The sequence below is a fragment of the Poecilia reticulata genome, chromosome 9 (assembly GCF_904066995.2).
Source record: "Poecilia reticulata chromosome 9, P_reticulata-male-v2, whole genome shotgun sequence".
NCBI classification, from domain to species: domain Eukaryota; kingdom Metazoa; phylum Chordata; class Actinopteri; order Cyprinodontiformes; family Poeciliidae; genus Poecilia; species Poecilia reticulata.
In genome coordinates this window covers 372948-391707 of record NC_088838.1, presented here as the reverse complement: position 1 = coordinate 391707, position 18760 = coordinate 372948, and the positions used below count along the sequence as shown (strand labels likewise).

At 41.7% G+C, this 18760-nt stretch overlaps 1 protein-coding gene across 5 annotated transcripts in view; it reads left to right on the top strand.

Annotated features, from left to right (window-relative positions):
- abca2 (ATP-binding cassette, sub-family A (ABC1), member 2) overlaps positions 1 to 18760 on the top strand; it is a 154602-nt gene that overhangs the window by 25808 nt on the left and 110034 nt on the right. For all 5 annotated transcript variants that reach the window (XM_081611158.1, XM_081611157.1, XM_081611156.1 and 2 more), the window contains exons 4-5: positions 1640 to 1806; positions 16753 to 16874. In XM_081611158.1, coding sequence (XP_081467284.1) covers positions 1640 to 1806; positions 16753 to 16874 — 289 coding nt within the window. The remainder of the gene's footprint in view (positions 1 to 1639; positions 1807 to 16752; positions 16875 to 18760) is intronic.

The window sequence follows — 18760 nt, the reverse complement described above, 5'->3', positions numbered from 1 at the left end:
ATTAATCAGTTAGTCCCAAAATAATCACCTAATAATTCAGTGCTGCAGAAAGGCTTGCAGCTCTTCACATGTTGATGTTAGAAGTGTTTTTAGTTGCAAATGCAGCCTTTGCTCCAAATGATCAAGCTTCACTAAGTGAATACTGTTATTGCATCTTAGGAAATAAAATGTTAATTTTCTGATTTAAAAAGGAATTAAATTCTTTATTTGTCTTTTAGTGCATTGGTGCATATTTAGTGCATAAAATCAGCTTAAATGCTTAATTGGAAAATCTGCAGAATGTGCCAATTTTTATCCATTAATCATCAGAATGATCAATAGAATAATCAAATACTAAAATACTCCTTAGTTCCAGCCCCAGATAAAACACTGGGCATGAAAGCCAGTGAGAAAACATCCAATGCTGTTTGTACTGCATATTTTCCATCCAGTACAAACAGCAGTGACCTTCTAGTTGAGTCTGGCAGCTGACTCATTATCAGGTGAATATAAAGCTCCATGCGCTGCACATCAGAGAACGATGAAATGTTAAAGTTGGGTTCTGTGATGTCTGCTGATGTTCAGACATAAATGTAAATGCCTTAGTAGGTTTCTCTTCTTTTCAGTGAAGACAAGTAACACTTTGCGTTCTTAGTTTGCACATTTTTTACTTCATCCATGTTTTTGTTTTTGACTCAAAGCATTTTTTTTCGCAGTTGTGGAAATTCATGCTAAATGAACAGTCCCCTGCATTTTTTCACGCTAATGTGCCTTTGTTGCAGATTTTCCACAAAAAAGGTCATGATCATCATGTTTCAGTGACTGATGACTCCCACCTGCTGGTGGCTGTTTTTCTTAATTCCTCATCCTAACTTGATGTCAAGTTCTAATCCATGAACAATATGGCAAGTAACAAAAAGTCATATTTACCCTCAAACATAAGAACACTTGCTTAAATATAATCGTACAAAACGTGACATTTTAAACAGCATTTCTGCTACATTCAAACCTCCATGTCTCTGTCCCTGGTTTGCAGTGAAATGAGGTATATGTGAGGCTGATTATTGTTGTCTACCTCAACATGACGTTGCACTATTTTTGATACAGCAGCTTTGCATTTTGACACTGCCATGTTTGACGACTGCTTAGAGAAAACACAGTTCTGTCCACAAGTTTGACTGCACACATTTGAGGCTCATAATTTGAGACTTTTCTTCCTAAAAACATAAATATGCAAAGCTGTACTGTAGTTTTCTTCCTGAAACTGATTTAATTAAATTAAGAATTAGACTCCACATTTCTGAATTTCCGAGTGCTTTGAGAAAACGCAAAGGATGCAGTAATCCACAGAGTTTTTCTGTAACCATCAACATGCTTCTGAAATAATTCTGGCTGGATATTTGACCACTAAATTGAAATAATAGACTGATCAGAATAATTCTCCATGAGTGGGCGAAAATTACTGCAAAATTCTTTGCAAATACGTCTTAAATAGTTCTGCAAGATGAGTGATTTTGATTGCAAATAATCATAAAAACAATTGTGAAATCCTGGAGGGACTGGTCAAAGTAATTGCATTAACAAGACACAGGAGAAATGAAGAATGTCACGTTTGATTGGAACCAGGACCTGACCATGTTTCATATCCATCTGGTTCCAGAGTGACTCAGCTGCTGGAGCGAATCAGTGAAGTGGTTGAACAGAACCGCCTCTTCACATCTGACAGACCGGGTTTGGGTCAGGATCTGGAGACCCTGCAGCAGCACCTGGAGAGCCTCAGCACTGCACCTTTACCGCCCGACTATGGCTTCAACAGCAGCAGCCAAGGTCTGACTCACTTCAGCTTCACTCTTACCAATAACAAGCTTCCTTCTTTCCCCTCCAGGATGGGATTCCTTCTGCTGGAACAGGTCCACATGTTTTCACAGACACAATCTATCCTTTAGGTGTTTTCACTGCTCATTGAGATGTTTATGACAGTTATATATTCTTCACTCAAGGCAGCAGACTTTCATTGTTAAAAAAATGGTGTTAGCAGCCCTTTTCTTAAAATCATTTATTGATAAGAAGCTTAATAACTGTGAGGTGAAACCCATATCATGTAATATTACATCATAAACTGGGACTTTTGGTCATATTGAGCAAGTCTAAGTAAAGACCAGTCTCCTCCACATCAGCAGCTCTCTGCACAGATCAATCTACTGGAAAGCAGGAAATCCAGTATCTCTGTGAACCTTTCTGTTTGAATTAAACATTGGAACCTAACAGCTCCCCACATCTTCTAAACACTAGAGCCATGTAGTGTTTAGCAGCTGTCAGTCAGTCCAGTATGTTCCATGACAAAAGTCAAAAGGATTAAAGAAAACAGATTTGCTGGAATGCATTCAGCCTTCAGTCACATCTGGGCCCGTAGTCACTCCATCCCCTGTTCTAAGAGACGTCCTCAGCTTTCTCAGCTAGAGCTAACAACCACATGGTCCTCAGTCTAGCTCTCAGTGGCAGCATCCTGAACCAAAAGGTCTCCATGACAATACAATTCCTCTTTAAACATCTTTGGTTTTTCCTCCCTCTTTTTAACCTCCTGATGCTAACAATAGCTAACACTGAGCCTCTTCCCTTCAGTGGCAACATATACTCCAAAGAGTATTGCCACTGACCTGCTAACTCTTAGGTATGGTGCATTCACTGACCAGAAAAAAAGAGGTTTTTGTTTCTAACTGGCTAGTCAGCTGGAAATCCAGCTTCTCAGTGTGACTGATGGTCTTGGTGACTCTGGCATCATTACTGTTGATGTTACTGAATCTCATGACTCAATGTGTAACCACATTAGTAGGTGGTTTTCACCTGTGGTGGTGTTTACTCCAGATTCCCTCAGCTCCACATGGAGCATGATAACTAAGCTCACCAAAAGACACTAACAGGTCCAGCTGTTCAGACACGCCACCAAACTGATCCAATTGATTGATAATCTTCTTGGAGTTTTCTTCCCTGAAGGAACAGACTGATTTTCTCCTGCTGCCTTTGCCTTACCTCTGGCCCTCATACTCAATATGATACAAGCATATTGGACATATCCGGTGTTTGTCAGAAGAACTAAAATGAGCAAATTAACTGTGTGAACATGAGTACCTTTTATCTAAAGTCCATACACAGCAGAATAGCAGCTGGAGCTCTAGTAATCTCTTTGTTCAGGAAAAAGACAAACACAAGGACAAAAATAAAATAAAATAACCACCGTTACTCACTAGGTTTAGTTAAGTTTATTTAATCAAGGACAGCACAGTAATCAATGTTACATGGTAAAACAAAGCAACCATTGTTGTTTTGTACAAAGGTTATCTAGCCAAAGGCTAATTTGCCATCTCTGTACTTGGTTGAACTCAGTAACTTGATACTTTCACTAATAATTCATACATTCCAAGTAAAAACAAATATTTGTCCTAAAAAGTAGTAATACTTTGAGGATGTCAAAAATTGCTGTTTCTGCAAGTCTGAAAACCCTACAGACCTCTGACCTCTAACATAACCCTATGTTATGGTTCAAGGGTAATCCAAGTTGACTGATTAGATCAGATTAAATAAATCACATCATGTCATTATCATCTCTCTGAGCAGAATAGACAAAATGTGGCTTTTAAAGTTGCATTTGAGTTAATACAGAGACCTTTCAGTACATTATGTCACCTACTTGGCTAGAAATGTAAAAACTATAAACACGTAATATGTATTTAACATTCATTAAAATCATGTTCTGTCATGGTGAAATATAATCTCAGTCAGTTCCCTATTCCCTAAATTAAATTCTATTCAGTTTATTTCTATAGCAGCATTTCACAACACATCATCTCAAGGCCCTTTGCAAAAAGAAAAGCATTTCAATTCAACCGTATTTATGTTCCAAATTATTCTCATTATCAATCAACTCAGTCAAGTTGAGTTTATACAGGTCCTTCTCAAAAAATTAGCATATTGTGATAAAGTTCATTATTTTCCATAATGTAATGATGAAAATTAAACTGTCATATTTTAGATTCATTGCACACCAACTAAAATATTTCAGGTCTTTTATTGTTTTAATACTGATGATTTTGGCATACAGCTCATGAAAACCCAAAATCCCTGTCTCAAAATATTAGCATATTTCATCCAACCAATAAAAGAAAAGTGTTCCAATACCAAAAAAGTCAACCTTCAAATAATTATGTTCAGTTATGCAGTCAATACTTGGTCAGCAATCCTTCTGCAGCCTTCAATGCAGCATGGAGGCCATCAGCCTGTGGCTCTGCTGAGGTGTCATGGAGCCCAGGATGCATCGATAGCCTTAAGCTCATCCAGAGTGTTGGGTCTTGGTCTCTCAACTTTCTCTTCACAATATCCCACAGATTCTCTATGGGGTTCAGGTCAGGAGAGCTGGCAGGCCAATTGAGCACAGTAACACCATGGTCAGTAATACCAGTGGTTTTGGCACTGAGCAGGTTGTGCTGAAAAATGAAATCTTCATCTCCATAAAGTTTTTCAGCAGATGGAAGCATGAAGTGCTCCAAAACCTCCTGATAGCTGCTGCATTGACCTGCCCTTGATAAAACACAGTGGACCAACACCAGCAGCTCCCCAGACCATCACTGACTGTGGGTACTTGACACTGGACTTCTGGCCTTTTGGCATTTCCTTCTCCCCAGTCTTCCTCCAGACTCTGGCACCTTGATTTCCGAATGACATGCAAAATTTGCTTTCATCCGAAAAAAGTACTTTGGACCACTGAGCAACAGTCCAGTGCTGCTTCTCTGTAGCCCAGGTCAGGCGCTTCTGCCGCTGTTTCTGGTTCAACAGTGTCTTGACCTGGCGAATGCAGCACCTGTAGCCCATTTCCTGCACACGCCTGTGCACGGTGGCTCTGGATGTTTCTGCTCCAGACTCAGTCCACTACTTCCTCAGGTCCCTCAAGGTCTGGAATCGGACCTTCTCCACAATCTTCCTCAGGGTCCGGTCACCTCTTCTCGTTGTGCAGCGTTTTCTGCCACACTTTTTCCTTCCCACTGAGGTGCCTTGATACATACAACACTCTGGGAACAGCCTATTGGTTCAGAAATGTCTTTCTGTGTCTTACCCTCTTGCTTGAGGGCGTCAATGATGGCCTTCTGGACAGCAGTCAGGTCAGCAGTCTGACCCATGATTGCTGGGAGTTTTTAAAAGCCTCAGGAATCTTTTGCAGATGTTTAGAGTTACTTTGTTGATTCAGATGATGAGGTTAACGGCTCGTTCAGAGAACCTTTTCATGATATGCTCATTGTTTGAGACAGGGATTTGGGGTTTTCATGAGCTGTATGCCAACATCATCAGTATTAAAACAATAAAAGACCTGAAATATTTCAGTTGGTGTGCAATGAATCTAAAATATATGACAGTTTAATTTTTATCAGTACATTATGGAAAATAATGAACTTTATCACAATATGCTAATTTGAGAAGGACCTGTAAATAAAATTGATAAAATACATCTTCTTTCTAAGGAAACCCAGCAGATTATATCAAGTCACTAACAAAGAAACCTCTAGGAGAGCTGAGGCTCAGAGTTATGGGGGAATTTTTCTGCAATAATGCGAGAGCACACATTTTAAGTCTAAAAGCGGGATTACATGTCTTTTGTTCTCAAAACTTTTAATGCTTTGCTTACATTTTCATTTTGAAAGTAGGACTTCATGTCTTTCTTTTCAAAACGTGTATGTTTGTACTTTTGTTCTCGTGCTCTTGGAAAACTGATCGCTTACAAAACCTCCTGTTTGTTTTTGGAACAAAAATGCACAATCACCTGGCAAACTCTCAGCCAATGGAGTGAAAGTGTTGTACTGGGTGCGTTTGTTTCCTTCTAGAAGGTGTACCTGTGTATGGGGGAATGTGGCTACTGACTTTTGTTGTAGGGAGAAACAACAACCTCAGCTTTCTGCTCCATCCATCCATCTTCTTCCGCTTATCCAGAGTCGGGTAGCAGCCTAAGTAAGGAGGCCCAGACTTCCTCTCCCCAGACACTTGGGCCAGCCCATCTGGGGAAATCCTAAGGCGTTCCCAGGCCAGCCGAGTAAAATAGTCCCTCCAGTGTGTCCTGGGTCTTCCCCGGGGCCTCCTCCCGGTGGGACATGTCCGGAAGACCTCATCAGAGAGGCATCCAGGAGGTTTCCTAACCAGATGCCTGAACCATCTCAACTGGCTTCTTTCAACAAGAAGGAGCAGCGGCTCTACTCTGAGTCCCTCCTAGATGACTGAGCTTCTCACCCTATCTCTTAGGGAGAGCCATAACACTCTGCAGAGAAAACTCAATTCAGCTGCTTGTATCCGTGACCTCGTTCTTTTGGTCATGACCATAGATGAAGGTAGGAACGTAGATCGACCGGTAAATAGAGAGCTTTGCTTTTTGACTCAGCTCTCTCTTCATCATGACAGGCCAGTACAGCGCCTGCTTCAATAGATGCTGAGGTAGTTCACAATGGCCTCGGATTTGGAAGTACTGATCCTCATCCCGGCCGCTTCACACTCTGCTGCAAACTGATGAAGCCAATAGAACCACATCATCTGCAAAAAGCAGAGATGCGATCCCTTGGTCGGCAAAATGGATCCCCTCAACACCTTGGCTGTGCCTAGAAATCCTGTCCATGAAAGTAATGGTGACAAAGGGCAGCCTTGGCAGAGTGAAACTCTCACCAGAAATTAGCCCGATTTACTGCTGGCAATGCGCCCCAGACTCCGACACCGGTCATACAGGGAACTAGCAGTGTGTATCAAAGGGCCCAGTACCCCATATTCCTGGAGAACCTGCCACAGGGCCCCCCGAGGGACACGGTCGAACACCTTCTCCAAGTCCACAAAATACATGTAGACCGGTTGGGCGAACTCCCATGCACCCTCCAGGACCCCGCTGAGGGTGTAGAGCTGGTCCAGTGTTCCACAACCAGGACGAAAACCACACTGCTCTTCCTGAATCCGAGGTTCGACTATCTGACGGACCCTCTTCTCCAGGACCCCTGAATAGACCTTGCCAGGGAGGCTTAAGAGTGTACCACCATAAACAGTGTTGGTGCTGTACTGCTTTCCTCTCCTAAGATGCCGGATGTGGACCAGAATCGCCTCAAAGCCTTGCAAAAGTCTTTCTCCATGACCTGTCTGAACTCCTCCCACACCCGGGTTTTTGCCTCAGCAACCTCCCGAGCATCATGCCATTTGGACTGCCTGTACCCATCAGCTGCTTCTGGGGTCCCACTGGCCAAAAAGGCCTGACAGGACTCCCGCTTCAGCCTGACAGCATCCCTCACTGAAGGTGTCCCCCCAACGGGTTGACGCATCCATCCAGCCATACATCCATATATACTATGATGTAACACGGTTGATCAAAAGGCTGCTAGTGATCAGCAGCACACTGCTGGTGGATACTTGGTGCAACATGGAGCAGAAAGCTGAGGTTGTTGTTTCTCCCTACATCCAGTGGGTGCGCAGGTTACTACAATTGATAGTAGCCGATCTAGAAGTTATTTTTCTTCTAACAGCACACCCACTAGGAAACGCAGTACAACGCTTTCAGAAGTTGACAGGTGACAGTGCATTTTTGTTCCAAAGGCAAGCAGAGAATGTTTCATAAATGAGAAAAGAGTTCTGCAAGAGCGCGGGGAGAAAATATAATGTAAGCAAAAGTATTAAAAGTTTTGAGAAGAAAGACATGTAATCCTTCTTTAAGACCGAAAATGTGTGCTCTCAAACAATGGCAGAAAAATTCCCCCATACAGAATGTAGACAGAAGACAGAAATGGATCAAACATGACCTGTCTGTCCTATTGAACACATTCTTTTAAAAATTCCATACCATGAGGGAGGGAGGGGCTAGAGCGCTGCAATGGAGTAGGCGATTTTTTGTGAGGCTCCGTGATGTCCCCTCAAATTTTGTTTTTAATATAACACACCTGATACTTTATTCTATATTGTTTTATTTCAAGTGAGTGGGATTACTTTTCTTTTACTTTTTATTTTTCAAAATGGGGAAGAAGGACGGCACACAGCGGGAGACAGCTCAGCCGAGCTCCGGAGCTAGCAACGAAGCTATTTTAGCTGCTGTTACTGCTAAATGGAGGGAGATGTTTTTACTTTCAGATAAGGTTTCTGCATGTTGGTGTTGCCGCCAAATCCTGAATATACCCAATTTGGGTTGTCTTGGCCTTTTTATCGCAGCCTGTGGGGTTTTGCCTGACTTGGAACGAGAATACAACCTGCTGAATGTGACAGGTAGCCAATCAGAAAGCGCGGTGACGTCAGAACAGAGGGGAATCCTAAACAGCTGATATATCGGAGATGATATGTGGAAATGTTTATTATTAAATCTAAAGATCATTATTATGTTTATTCAGTTAAAAATGTTAACTATGAAAAAACATAGTCACCTCCAAATCATAGTGCAGCAAATAGAGCGGCTGCTCCCGTCGTCTTTTATCCACCGTTATGTCTTTTATCTCTTAAAATGACTCCACAAACTATCACTACTGCTTCTACATCGTCATCTGTGTTTGGTTATTCTAAATTCCCGCTATGTTGGGGGTTTTGTAGATTATCCTCTGGAATCGGGATGTTCGTGTGTGGCGTGTAGCTCCTGCCTTGGACACACGAACCCATCGAACCTGTTGTTCTTTATCAGCTCTGTGGTCACAGAGGTTTGGAGAATTGGCCGACAATTCTTAAAATCTTGCCGTCTAAACCAGACTTAAGATTCACAAGTTCTACTCATCTCCTCTCAACCGCAGCCCAAACGCTCTGATTCTGGTCGCTATGGTAACGTTTACATATCCCTTCAAATTGAGATACAGATGCAAAACAAAAACGAACATTTTACTTTTGTGAAAATTTTAACTCACGATAATGAGCTTGTTTCTCTGCAATGAGTCAGTCCGTTCTGGGAGTGATGGGAGACAATAACACCTGAAGTGTTGCTTATATCCACAGCCTGCTTGGTCTCTACGTGGCGAAGCAGCTTGAAGCTTCATTGCCTCATTAGCAGCCGGTCGCCGCATGTTACGCAGAGCGGCTTGTAACGTGGGATTCACCTACCGGTCCAGGATAAATCTATTCTCCTGTCTCTTCTCTGGGCCTTTTCCCCTTTGCAAAGAAACTTTCCAAAGACATCTGATCTGTTTCTAACTCATTTTGCTGCTTGTGGGCTCAGTGTTGGCGCACAAGTAACCGAGAGAATCTGGTTAAAGGATTTTCAAAATAAAAGATCCTCCAGACTCAAATAATACATAAAACGTAAATGTTTAATTATTTGTTGCGCGGCCCGGTACCAATTGGCCCACGGACCGGTACCGGTCCGCGGACCGGGGGTTAGGGACCACAGCATTGCACAGTTGATGGTGGTTTTTTTTTGTTTTTTTTGTTTTCTCATTCTCTGCTCGTATATTAGCTACATGTTATAATGTCAGCGGTCATGCCGGGTATAAAGTACTTAACTTCTTTTCAGCTTCAATATTTTCTGTTTTGCATATCCCTTTGCCGTCTCTATATACCTGATCGCTGAAACTTATAATTGTTCAGGTGTCCCATTTACACTGTTTATTGTATCCTGGAGATTCACGGAGTTTTGCTCCTTATTTCGGAGTGGTTATGGAAGTTCCCATAGTGTGTTGCTCTGGTCAGTTCCCAGTAGCCTCCCTTAGTTTAAGGGGAAGCACTGTCTGTTTCTCCACTTCAGTGTGGTATTGGGGGGTGGATGGTATTTGATTTCTTGGGTGAAGGGTGGGGGACAGGGAGAGGGAGGAGGAGTGTGCCTTTTTTCTTTTCTTTCTTTCCCTTTCTTTTTCCCCTTATTCAGCTCCAACAATGTTGTTTTCATCTACCGTTTTGAATGTATTCTGATGGTGCTCCTTCCAAGCCAGTCATAAATCCCATTACCTTCACCACCTGGCAGTGTTGTAGTACTCGAGATCGGTCTTGGTCTCGAGACCATTTTTTGATGGTCTCGGTCTCGGGCGCTGAGGACTCGGCATTTTATTTCAAGACCGGTCGAGACCGCAAATGTGAAAATATCACTAAACGTACAGCATGCTGTCCAGTTTATTTGTTAACATCTTTGTTTTCAGTGGATGCAAAACGTACCGATTAAAATCCAACCAATAACGTGTTTCTGTTACTCCCCACCTTTCACTCGCACGTGGCGCTCCAAGACACGTGCAGTGGTTTTCTCTGAGCAGCAGAAGTTTTGTCTAATAGTCAGTAATAGAATTGCGCTGCATAAATCATAAGAAATCCGATGGCCACAGCTAACTCAGCAGCGCTTCGCTTTCACAGACGGTGGGGACTACGTCTAGCGTTTTTCTTCACTTAGAAAAGTATCTCAAAGGTAAGCTCCGTTGACATGATGTTAGCAAAGCTAGCTGTATAGAGACACATAAGCATTTGGAGTTGTCAGTAAACCATACACAACAAGTTATGATGAAAATAAGTCATTGAATTGTTTTCCATGATAACTGTATAGACATACATGCGTTGTCGTGGTTTCAAAGTGTATTTAAAGCAAGGTCTGGCTGCAGCTGGAGTCAACTACAACACACGCTGATGTAAAACTCATTAATCTACTTAACTGCTAAGTCGGGATGCCATACAAATGTTGATAAAGTGTATGATGACCTACGTCACAATTCTATCTGGCTGATTAAATAAAATTATATGGTAATGACATGTCTGACAGATATAGCCGTGAGTTCGTGCTAAGAGTATGCTGACCTGCCAGAACACTGTTCTTTGTTCTTTTAATGTTCTGTGTACACTGCAGTAGCTATGATGATTTTATTTAATTATGTACATTGATATTTTTTAAATTAACAAATAAACAAAACACAAGAACGAAAGAGCACGCAGAGCATGCACATTACTCTTTCATTGTTTTCATTCAAAGTGACAGCTGTAATGTGTGCCATCGTGTCAGACTACCTGGCTTCTACCTGAGAGGGTGAAAACAGTCGCGGTGCGCGCCTTGTGGTTGGTTACTTCTTGCTTGTTGCTCCTTGGTCAGTGTTCATAGTTGAGCGTTATTTACTGTCAGGGCATTGCCTCAATTGCTATGTTTAATGGTTTCGTTATCTTTTTAGGGATGGCACGAGACCACCGCCGATTGTAGCACAGAGATGGAATGGAGTTGGATGGATGGATGGAGTTTGTTCTGCTTTTAATATTGGTAGAATTTATTAAGTATTTAATATCTAAGTGTTTTTATGGGAATATGGATCTTTTAGATCAATTTGAGAAGTAATTTTGATCATATTTCACATTTTATCGTATCATGTAGCGCGGGGCGCTAGTCTTGGTCTTGACTCTGTCTCGACTTCCCTCGGTCTTGGTCTTGACTTGGTCTCGGACCTTAAAGTCTTGGTTTTGTCTCGGTCTCGATACACTCTGGTCCTGGTCTTGTCTTGGTCTCGGGTTAGGTGGTCTTGACCACAACACTGCCACCTGGAACTGTAGGGGTCTGGGTAGGTCTCTCAAGAGGGGCAAGGTCTTTTTTCACTTAAAGCATCTGATGCACTGATGTTATGTTCCTACAGGAAACGCATATCTCACCTACAGAGCAGAGACGCTTGAGGACGTCCTGGGTGTCGCAGGTGTATCAATCCAACTTCATCTCCAGGGCGAGAGGGGTGGCCATTCTCATCCGTAAAACCACACCATTCAAATTTGAGTCTCAAATGACTGATTCAGGCGGGAGATGCATTCTTATCATTGGGACCCTTAATTCTGTCCCTCTGGCCCTTCTTAACATCTATGCACCTAATTTTGACTTTCCAGACTTTTACAAAAAAGTATTTAATCTTGTAGCAGAGCACAGCGAGTATAGGATCATTGTTGGGGGGGATTTTAACAATTACCTCGGCCCTGTGCTTGACAGGTCCTCTGAAGACTAAAGACTAAACCTGCCCCACCATTGCAGTCCACTTCAGTTATAACCAAGTTAGCAACGTCTTTAGATCTGGTTGATGTCTGGCAGCGTCTGCATCCTATAGAGAAGCAATATTCCTTTTTTTCTTCGGTTCACAAAACCTCAACAAGAATTTATTATTTTTTGGTTGACTCAAACTTATTACCCAGTGTTCTTAAATCTACCTATCACTCTATTCTCATCTCTGACCATGCACCGTTGTCAGTTGAATTTAACTTTGAAATTCAAAGAGCACAATACAATTGGAAACTTAATTCCTCCTTAAACTTGGACAGCTCCTTTTGCAAATTTGTTTCTAAGAAGATCTCAGACTTTTTGACTTACAATGATAATGGTGCTGTCTCTTTCTGGGAATCTTTCAAGGTCGTAATAAGAGGTGATATTACAGTGGTGTGAAAAAGTGTTTGCCCCCTTCCTCATTTCCTGTTTTTTTGCATGTTTGTCACACTTAAGTGTTTCGGAACATCAAACCAATTTAAACAATAGTCAAGGACAACACAAGTAAACACAAAATGCAATTTGTAAATGAAGGTGTTTATTATTAAAGGAGAAAAAAATCCAAACCATCATAGCCCTGTGTGAAAAAGTGATTGCCCCCGAAACCTAATAACTGGTTGGGCCACCCTTAGCAGCAACAACTGCAACCAATCGTTTGCGATAACTTGCAATTAGTCTTTTACAGCGTTCTGGAGGAATTTTGGCCCACTCATCTTTGCAGAATTGTTCTAATTCCGTTACATTAGAGGGTTTTCGAGCATGAACGGCCTTTTTAAGGTCATACCACAACATCTCAATAGGAATTAGGTCAGAACTTTGGCTAGGCCACTCCAAAGTCTTCATTTTGTTTTTCTTCAGCCATTCAGTGGTGGACTTGCTGGTGTGTTTAGGATCATTGTCCTGCTGCAGAACCCAACTTCGTTTCAGCTTGAGTTCACGAACAGATGGTCGGACATTCTCCTTCAGGATCTTTTGGTAGACAGCAGAATTCATAGTTCCATTTATCACAGCAAGTCTTCCAGGTCCTGATGCAGCAAAACAGCCCCAGACCATCACACTACCACCACCATATTTTACTGTTGGTATAATGTTCTTTTTCTGAAATGCAGTGTTCCTTTTACGCCAGATGTAATGGGACACACACCTTCCAAAGAGTTCCACTTTTGTCTCATCGGTCCACAGAATGTTTTCCCAAAAGTCTTGGGGATCATCAAGATGTGTTTTGGAAAAATTGAGACAAGCTTTAATGTTCTTTTTGCTCAGCAGTGGTTTTCTTCTTGGAACTCTGCCATGCAGGCCATTTTTGCCCGGTCTTTTTCTGATGGTGGAGGCATGAACGCTGACCTTAACTGAGGCAAGTGAGGCCTGCAGTTCTTTGGAAGTTGTTGTGGGGTCTTTTGTGACCTCTTGGATGAGTCGTTTCTGCGCTCTTGGGGTAATTTTGGGAGGCCGGCCACTGCTGGGAAGGTTCACCACTGTTCCATGTCTTCGCCATTTGTGGATAATGGTTCTCACTGTGGTTCGCTGGATTCCCAAAGCTTTGGAAATGGCTTTATAACCCTTTCCAGACTGATAGATCTTAGTTACTTTCTTTCTCAATTGTTCCTAAATTTCTTTGGATCTCGGCATGATGTGTAGCTTTTAAGGATCTTTTAGTGGACTTTACTGTGTCAGGCAGCTCCTATTTAAGTGATGTCTTGATTGAAAATAGATGTGGCAATAATCAGGCCTGGGTGTGGCTAAAGAAATTGAACTCGGGTGTTAAAAACCACAGTTATAGTATATTTTAACGAGGGGGGCATTCACTTTTTCACACAGGGCCATGATGGTTTGGATTTTTTTTCTCCTTTAGTAATAAACACCTTCATTTTCAAATTGCATTTTGTGTTTACTTGTGTTGTCCTTGACTATTGTTTAAATTGGTTTGATGTTCCGAAACACTTAAGTGGGATAAACATGCAAAAAAACAGGAAATGAGGAAGGGGGCAAACACTTTTTCACACCACTGTATATCATATCAATCCAATGTTAAGAGTCAGTAGTAATTGTCTGGCTGAAATTCAGAAACAATCACCCTGGAAGACACATTCCGTAGCTCTAATTCTGACCGCATATTTTCTTCTATCGTGAAGTTAAAGTATGAATATAACTGTATTTTGGGTGAGCGGGTTATTAAGGATATTCAGAAGTTGCGTCAGAGGTACTTTGAACTGGGGGACAAAGCAAATAAAATACTATCTATGCAGTTGAAGGGAATGCAGGCCGAGCGGGCCATCAACAAGATCGTTTCGATATGGTGTGGATATCTTTGATATATCCACACCATATCGACACCATATCGATATGGTGTCGCCACTTATTCTGCGTATGCTGAAGTCTTCCATTAAGCTTGGGCATTTTCCTGAGTCCCTATATGATGCCAATATTTGTCTTTTACTTAAAAAGGATAGAGATCCTACTAATGTGACATCATATCGCCCCTTGAGCCTGCTTAACTCTGATCAGAAAATGATTGTTAAGGTTTTAGCTAATCGATTGTCTTCCCACATCAGTGCTCTGGTACATCCAGATCAATCTGGATTCATTCCAGAAAGATTCTCTTTCTCCAACACAAGACGAGTACTTAACATTATGTACTCTTCTGCTCTTACCAATTCAGCAATCATATCTTTGGACGCCCAGCAGGCATTTGATCAGGTGGAGTGGGGATACATGTTTGCTGTTCTTGAAAGATTTGGCTTTGGCACAGGTTTCTGTACCTCATTAAAATGCTTTACGCTCACCCCAGGTCTCATGTGCTGACCAATAGAGATAGATCACCTCCCTTTCTACTGAAACGTGGCACTAGGCAGGGATGCTGCTTGTCTCCTATTCTTTTTGCTTTGGCTTTGGAACCTTTGGCTGTTGCCATCAGGTCTAATCAACTTATCTCAGGTATCACATGTGGTACATCAGAGCATGTCATAGGTTTATATGCGGATGATGTAGTCTTGACATAACGCTAAGGTCTCCCATCCTCCGCTTCTTGACTTGCTGCAGAGTTTTGGGCAGTTCTCTGGTTTCACTATCAACTGGACGAAGTCTGCCTTTGTGCCTCTGTCTGATGGACTTGACTCTGGTTTCTTGAATAGTTTACCATTTAAAATCACCGGTGACTATTTTGTGTATCTTGGTATCAATATTCCGGTAAACTCTAAGCTACTTTTTAAATTAAATTATTTAGATTTACTCTCTAAGCTAAAAAAATGGATTGACTACTGGCAGTTACTTCCACTCCAGTTTTTATCATACCCTCAGCTACAGTCTAAATTGAATCTGTCCTCAAATAATTTTTTTCACTATTTGCAGGCTAGGAGCTTTGCAAACCAACTTAGTTCGAGTTTAAATCAGCGCTCAGTGCAGCATATCTTTTATGATCTTCTTGTTAAATCTCCTACTTCCAGACATCTTGTCTCACAGTTTGTGAATGTTTTTTCTATGTGTCTTCATCATCCATTCATATCAGAGATGCTTGGTCCAAAGATTTGGGAGTCACAATTTCTACTGGACTTTGGGATCGCGTGCTGATGGGAATTAAAAACTGCTCCATTAATGCTAGATTACAACTAATCCAGTTTAAAGTTGTTGAGTAAAATATTTCCAAATCATTCAAGTCAAGACAGATGTGGACACTCTAAGGCTACTCTTGGACATCAGTCCTGGTACTGCCATTATTTAATGTTTTGGTCTGACATATTTTGTCTTTATCAAACTGCATAGAAACAGCAGATACCTTCAGACTGTCTTATTGCCCTGTTTGGGGTGTCTGACTCCTGCTCTGCTCTGCCCTTGCCTGTGCGACAGGCTGTCTCTTTTGGGATGGTTGCGGCTAAACGAGTCATTCTTAGAGTGGAAGTCTGCCTCGCCTCCCTCTTTTAAATGTTGGCTGAATAACATGCCTTCTTGTTTACATCTCAAAAAAATACGCTATACTCTCAATAATAATGTACCCAGATATGTTGGGGTGTGGGGGCCATTCCTTGAACATCTGAGTGATTCCACAGGTGTAGGTCACAGGTAGTGGCAGCCTTGCTCCGGCTCTGTAGCCCTGCTACCTCCCTGCCTGTCAGAATGGTTGTAGGTTGGCCTGCCGGTTGGTGCTCAAATGATTTAATATACCCTGATACATTAATTCCCAGCAGTCTGAGGCGGAACTGATTATTTTATCTAGTTATCTTGTTTTTTATTATGTGTATGAGTGTGTACAATTATTTTTTTTATTTTCTCCCTCTTTCTTCTGCTTCCCCCATCTATGTTCTCTTCCCTTAATGTTCTGGGGTGGGTTGGGTTGGGGTATCACCTTTTCTTTCTGTTAATCGTGGCTGTTTATTTTCTGGTAATATAAATGACGGTTGGTCAGTTGTAATCTGGAACCTGTCTGCTTGTGATCTTACCTGGACTCATCAGCGGATTAAGACAATATTAGAAGATCCCAGTGTTTTCAGCATCATCCCACACTAACTGGTTCACTTATCAGGCATGATGGATTTTATCCTGACAAAAACCCCTTCAGAGTTCAACAACAAATCAGAATGAGACACAGACAGTTATACCTTTTACTGATGTCAAATCTTGGTCTATCCAGACTGACATAAGGAGAATTGACAAATCAGTTTGCTACAACAGGAATTTTTGTGTTTTGTGAATTAAAAAAAACAACATAAAAAAAGCCATATACCAATGCTTATTAATAACTTGTACAGGAAGCTCAGCTTTAACGTGTGTGTGCGTGTGTGTGTGTGTGTATGTTTGTGTGTGTTGGGGTGTGTGTGAAGGCTTCCCACTGGCTGCCGTGTTGAAGAACCAGGAAGGTTTCCAGCAGTTCTTGGTCAGGAATCTTTCCCTCTCCAACTCCACAGCTAGCACGCTGCTGAACAGCTCAGTGAACCTCCAAGAGGTGAGTCAGTGTTACTGCATCACACTGATACAGGTAACTGCATACTCATGACCTCCAGAACTTCCTTCTGTTCATCTGTAACTGGAATATCACACTGGATTGGATCAGGATGGTTTCATCTGAACAAACACATAACATGATTTAAAAGATAGTCCAAGCATAAGCGTGCTAACATTCCACTCCAGAAAACTGAAATTTTGATGTTTGTTTATTACAGTTCATTTTTTCTAGTTAGGTTTCATGAGAAAGTTCTTTATTATGAAATCTTTCTGTAACCAACCAGAGGATATGATGCAGAGGAAAACATCAGGGAAAGAAGCCATGATGGAATAAACTGCTGAAACATGCATGCCATATTTAAGCTAGGATGCTTAAGCTTTAGTTGCAACAATTGACAGGCTCACAAACCCTCCAATGACATTTTTGGCTGAATTTCAATCTAATGCCTGCAACCAATTTTCCAGCTTCTTTTCAGATAAAATCCAAAAGAATCGGAGGACCAATCTGCACATCCACTCTAAAGCCAGTACCAATGCTGTGCCCAAACAAAACAAATGCAGGAAAAATGACCCAATTTCAACTACTTAATTATAAAACCCTTGAGGAAATTTTAAGTCAATTAAGCTCCAGTTCCTGCTGTCTGGATGTCCTACACACACATTTCTTTAAGAAGTTCCTGCCTGTCATGTCATTAATGATCTCATCCAAATAGTAACTCATCGCTCTTGTCAGGTGTTTTCCCCCAGGCTTTGAAAACAGCAGTTATCAAACCACTGATAAAAAAGAACAATCTGGACAAATCACTACTGCAGAATCACAGGCTGACCTCTGACCTCCCATTCATCAGCAAAGTTATTGAAAAAGCTATTTGAACAGTTAAATGGCTTCCTAACGACAACCAATCGCTTTGACTCCTTCCAGTCTGGTTTCTGGTCTCACCACAGCACAGAGACTGGCCTAGTCAAAGTGTTCAATGATATCCATATAAACACCGACTGTGGAAGAACCACAGTGCTGGTTCTGTTAGACTTCAGTGCAGCTTTTGACCCTGTTGACCATGACATATTACTGAATCAACTGGAGAGTTGGGTCGGACTCTCTGGTCCAGAACTCAACCCTATTGTTACATAAATAGGGATTTCTTTGTTTCAATAGGAAACAACTTCTCATCAAAGAGGTCAGAGGTCACATGTGGTATACCCCATGGTTCAATCCTAGGACCCCTCTTATTCAATATTTATATGCTCCCACTGGCTCAGGTTATAACAGGAAATAAGATCAGCTACCATAAGCAGTCGGCCTTCTATCACCTGAAGAACATCTCCAGGATTAGAGGACTCAGCACGATCTAGAGAAACTCATCCATGTGTTTATCTTTAGTTGTATTGATTACTGCAGCAGCGTCTTCAGAGGTCTGCCTAAAAAAATCAATCATCCAGCTGCAGCTGATCCAGAACGCTGCTGCTGCTGTTCTGACTAAAACCAGGAAGATGGAAAACATCACCCCAGTTTTAAAGCCCCTACACTGACACCCTGTAGCTCAGGGTTAAAGTACTGTTAGTTTATAAATCACTGAACAACTTAGCACCACAATGCATTAAAGATCTGCTGTTGTTGTACCAACTTCCAGGTGTTCTGGTTCTGGTTCTGCTCTGCATCCCCAGAACCAGAACTAAACATGGAGAGGCAGCATTCAGCTTCTGTGCACCTCAAATCTGGAACAAACTTTCAGAAAACTGTAAAACAGCTGAAACACTGAGTTCCTTTAAATCTCGACTAAAAACCCACCTAGTTAGAGTTGCTTTTGAAACTTTAATGATAACACTTAATGTAATGTTTTGATTGTTGATTCTATGTTTCACGACTTTGTGTTAATGATGTAAAGC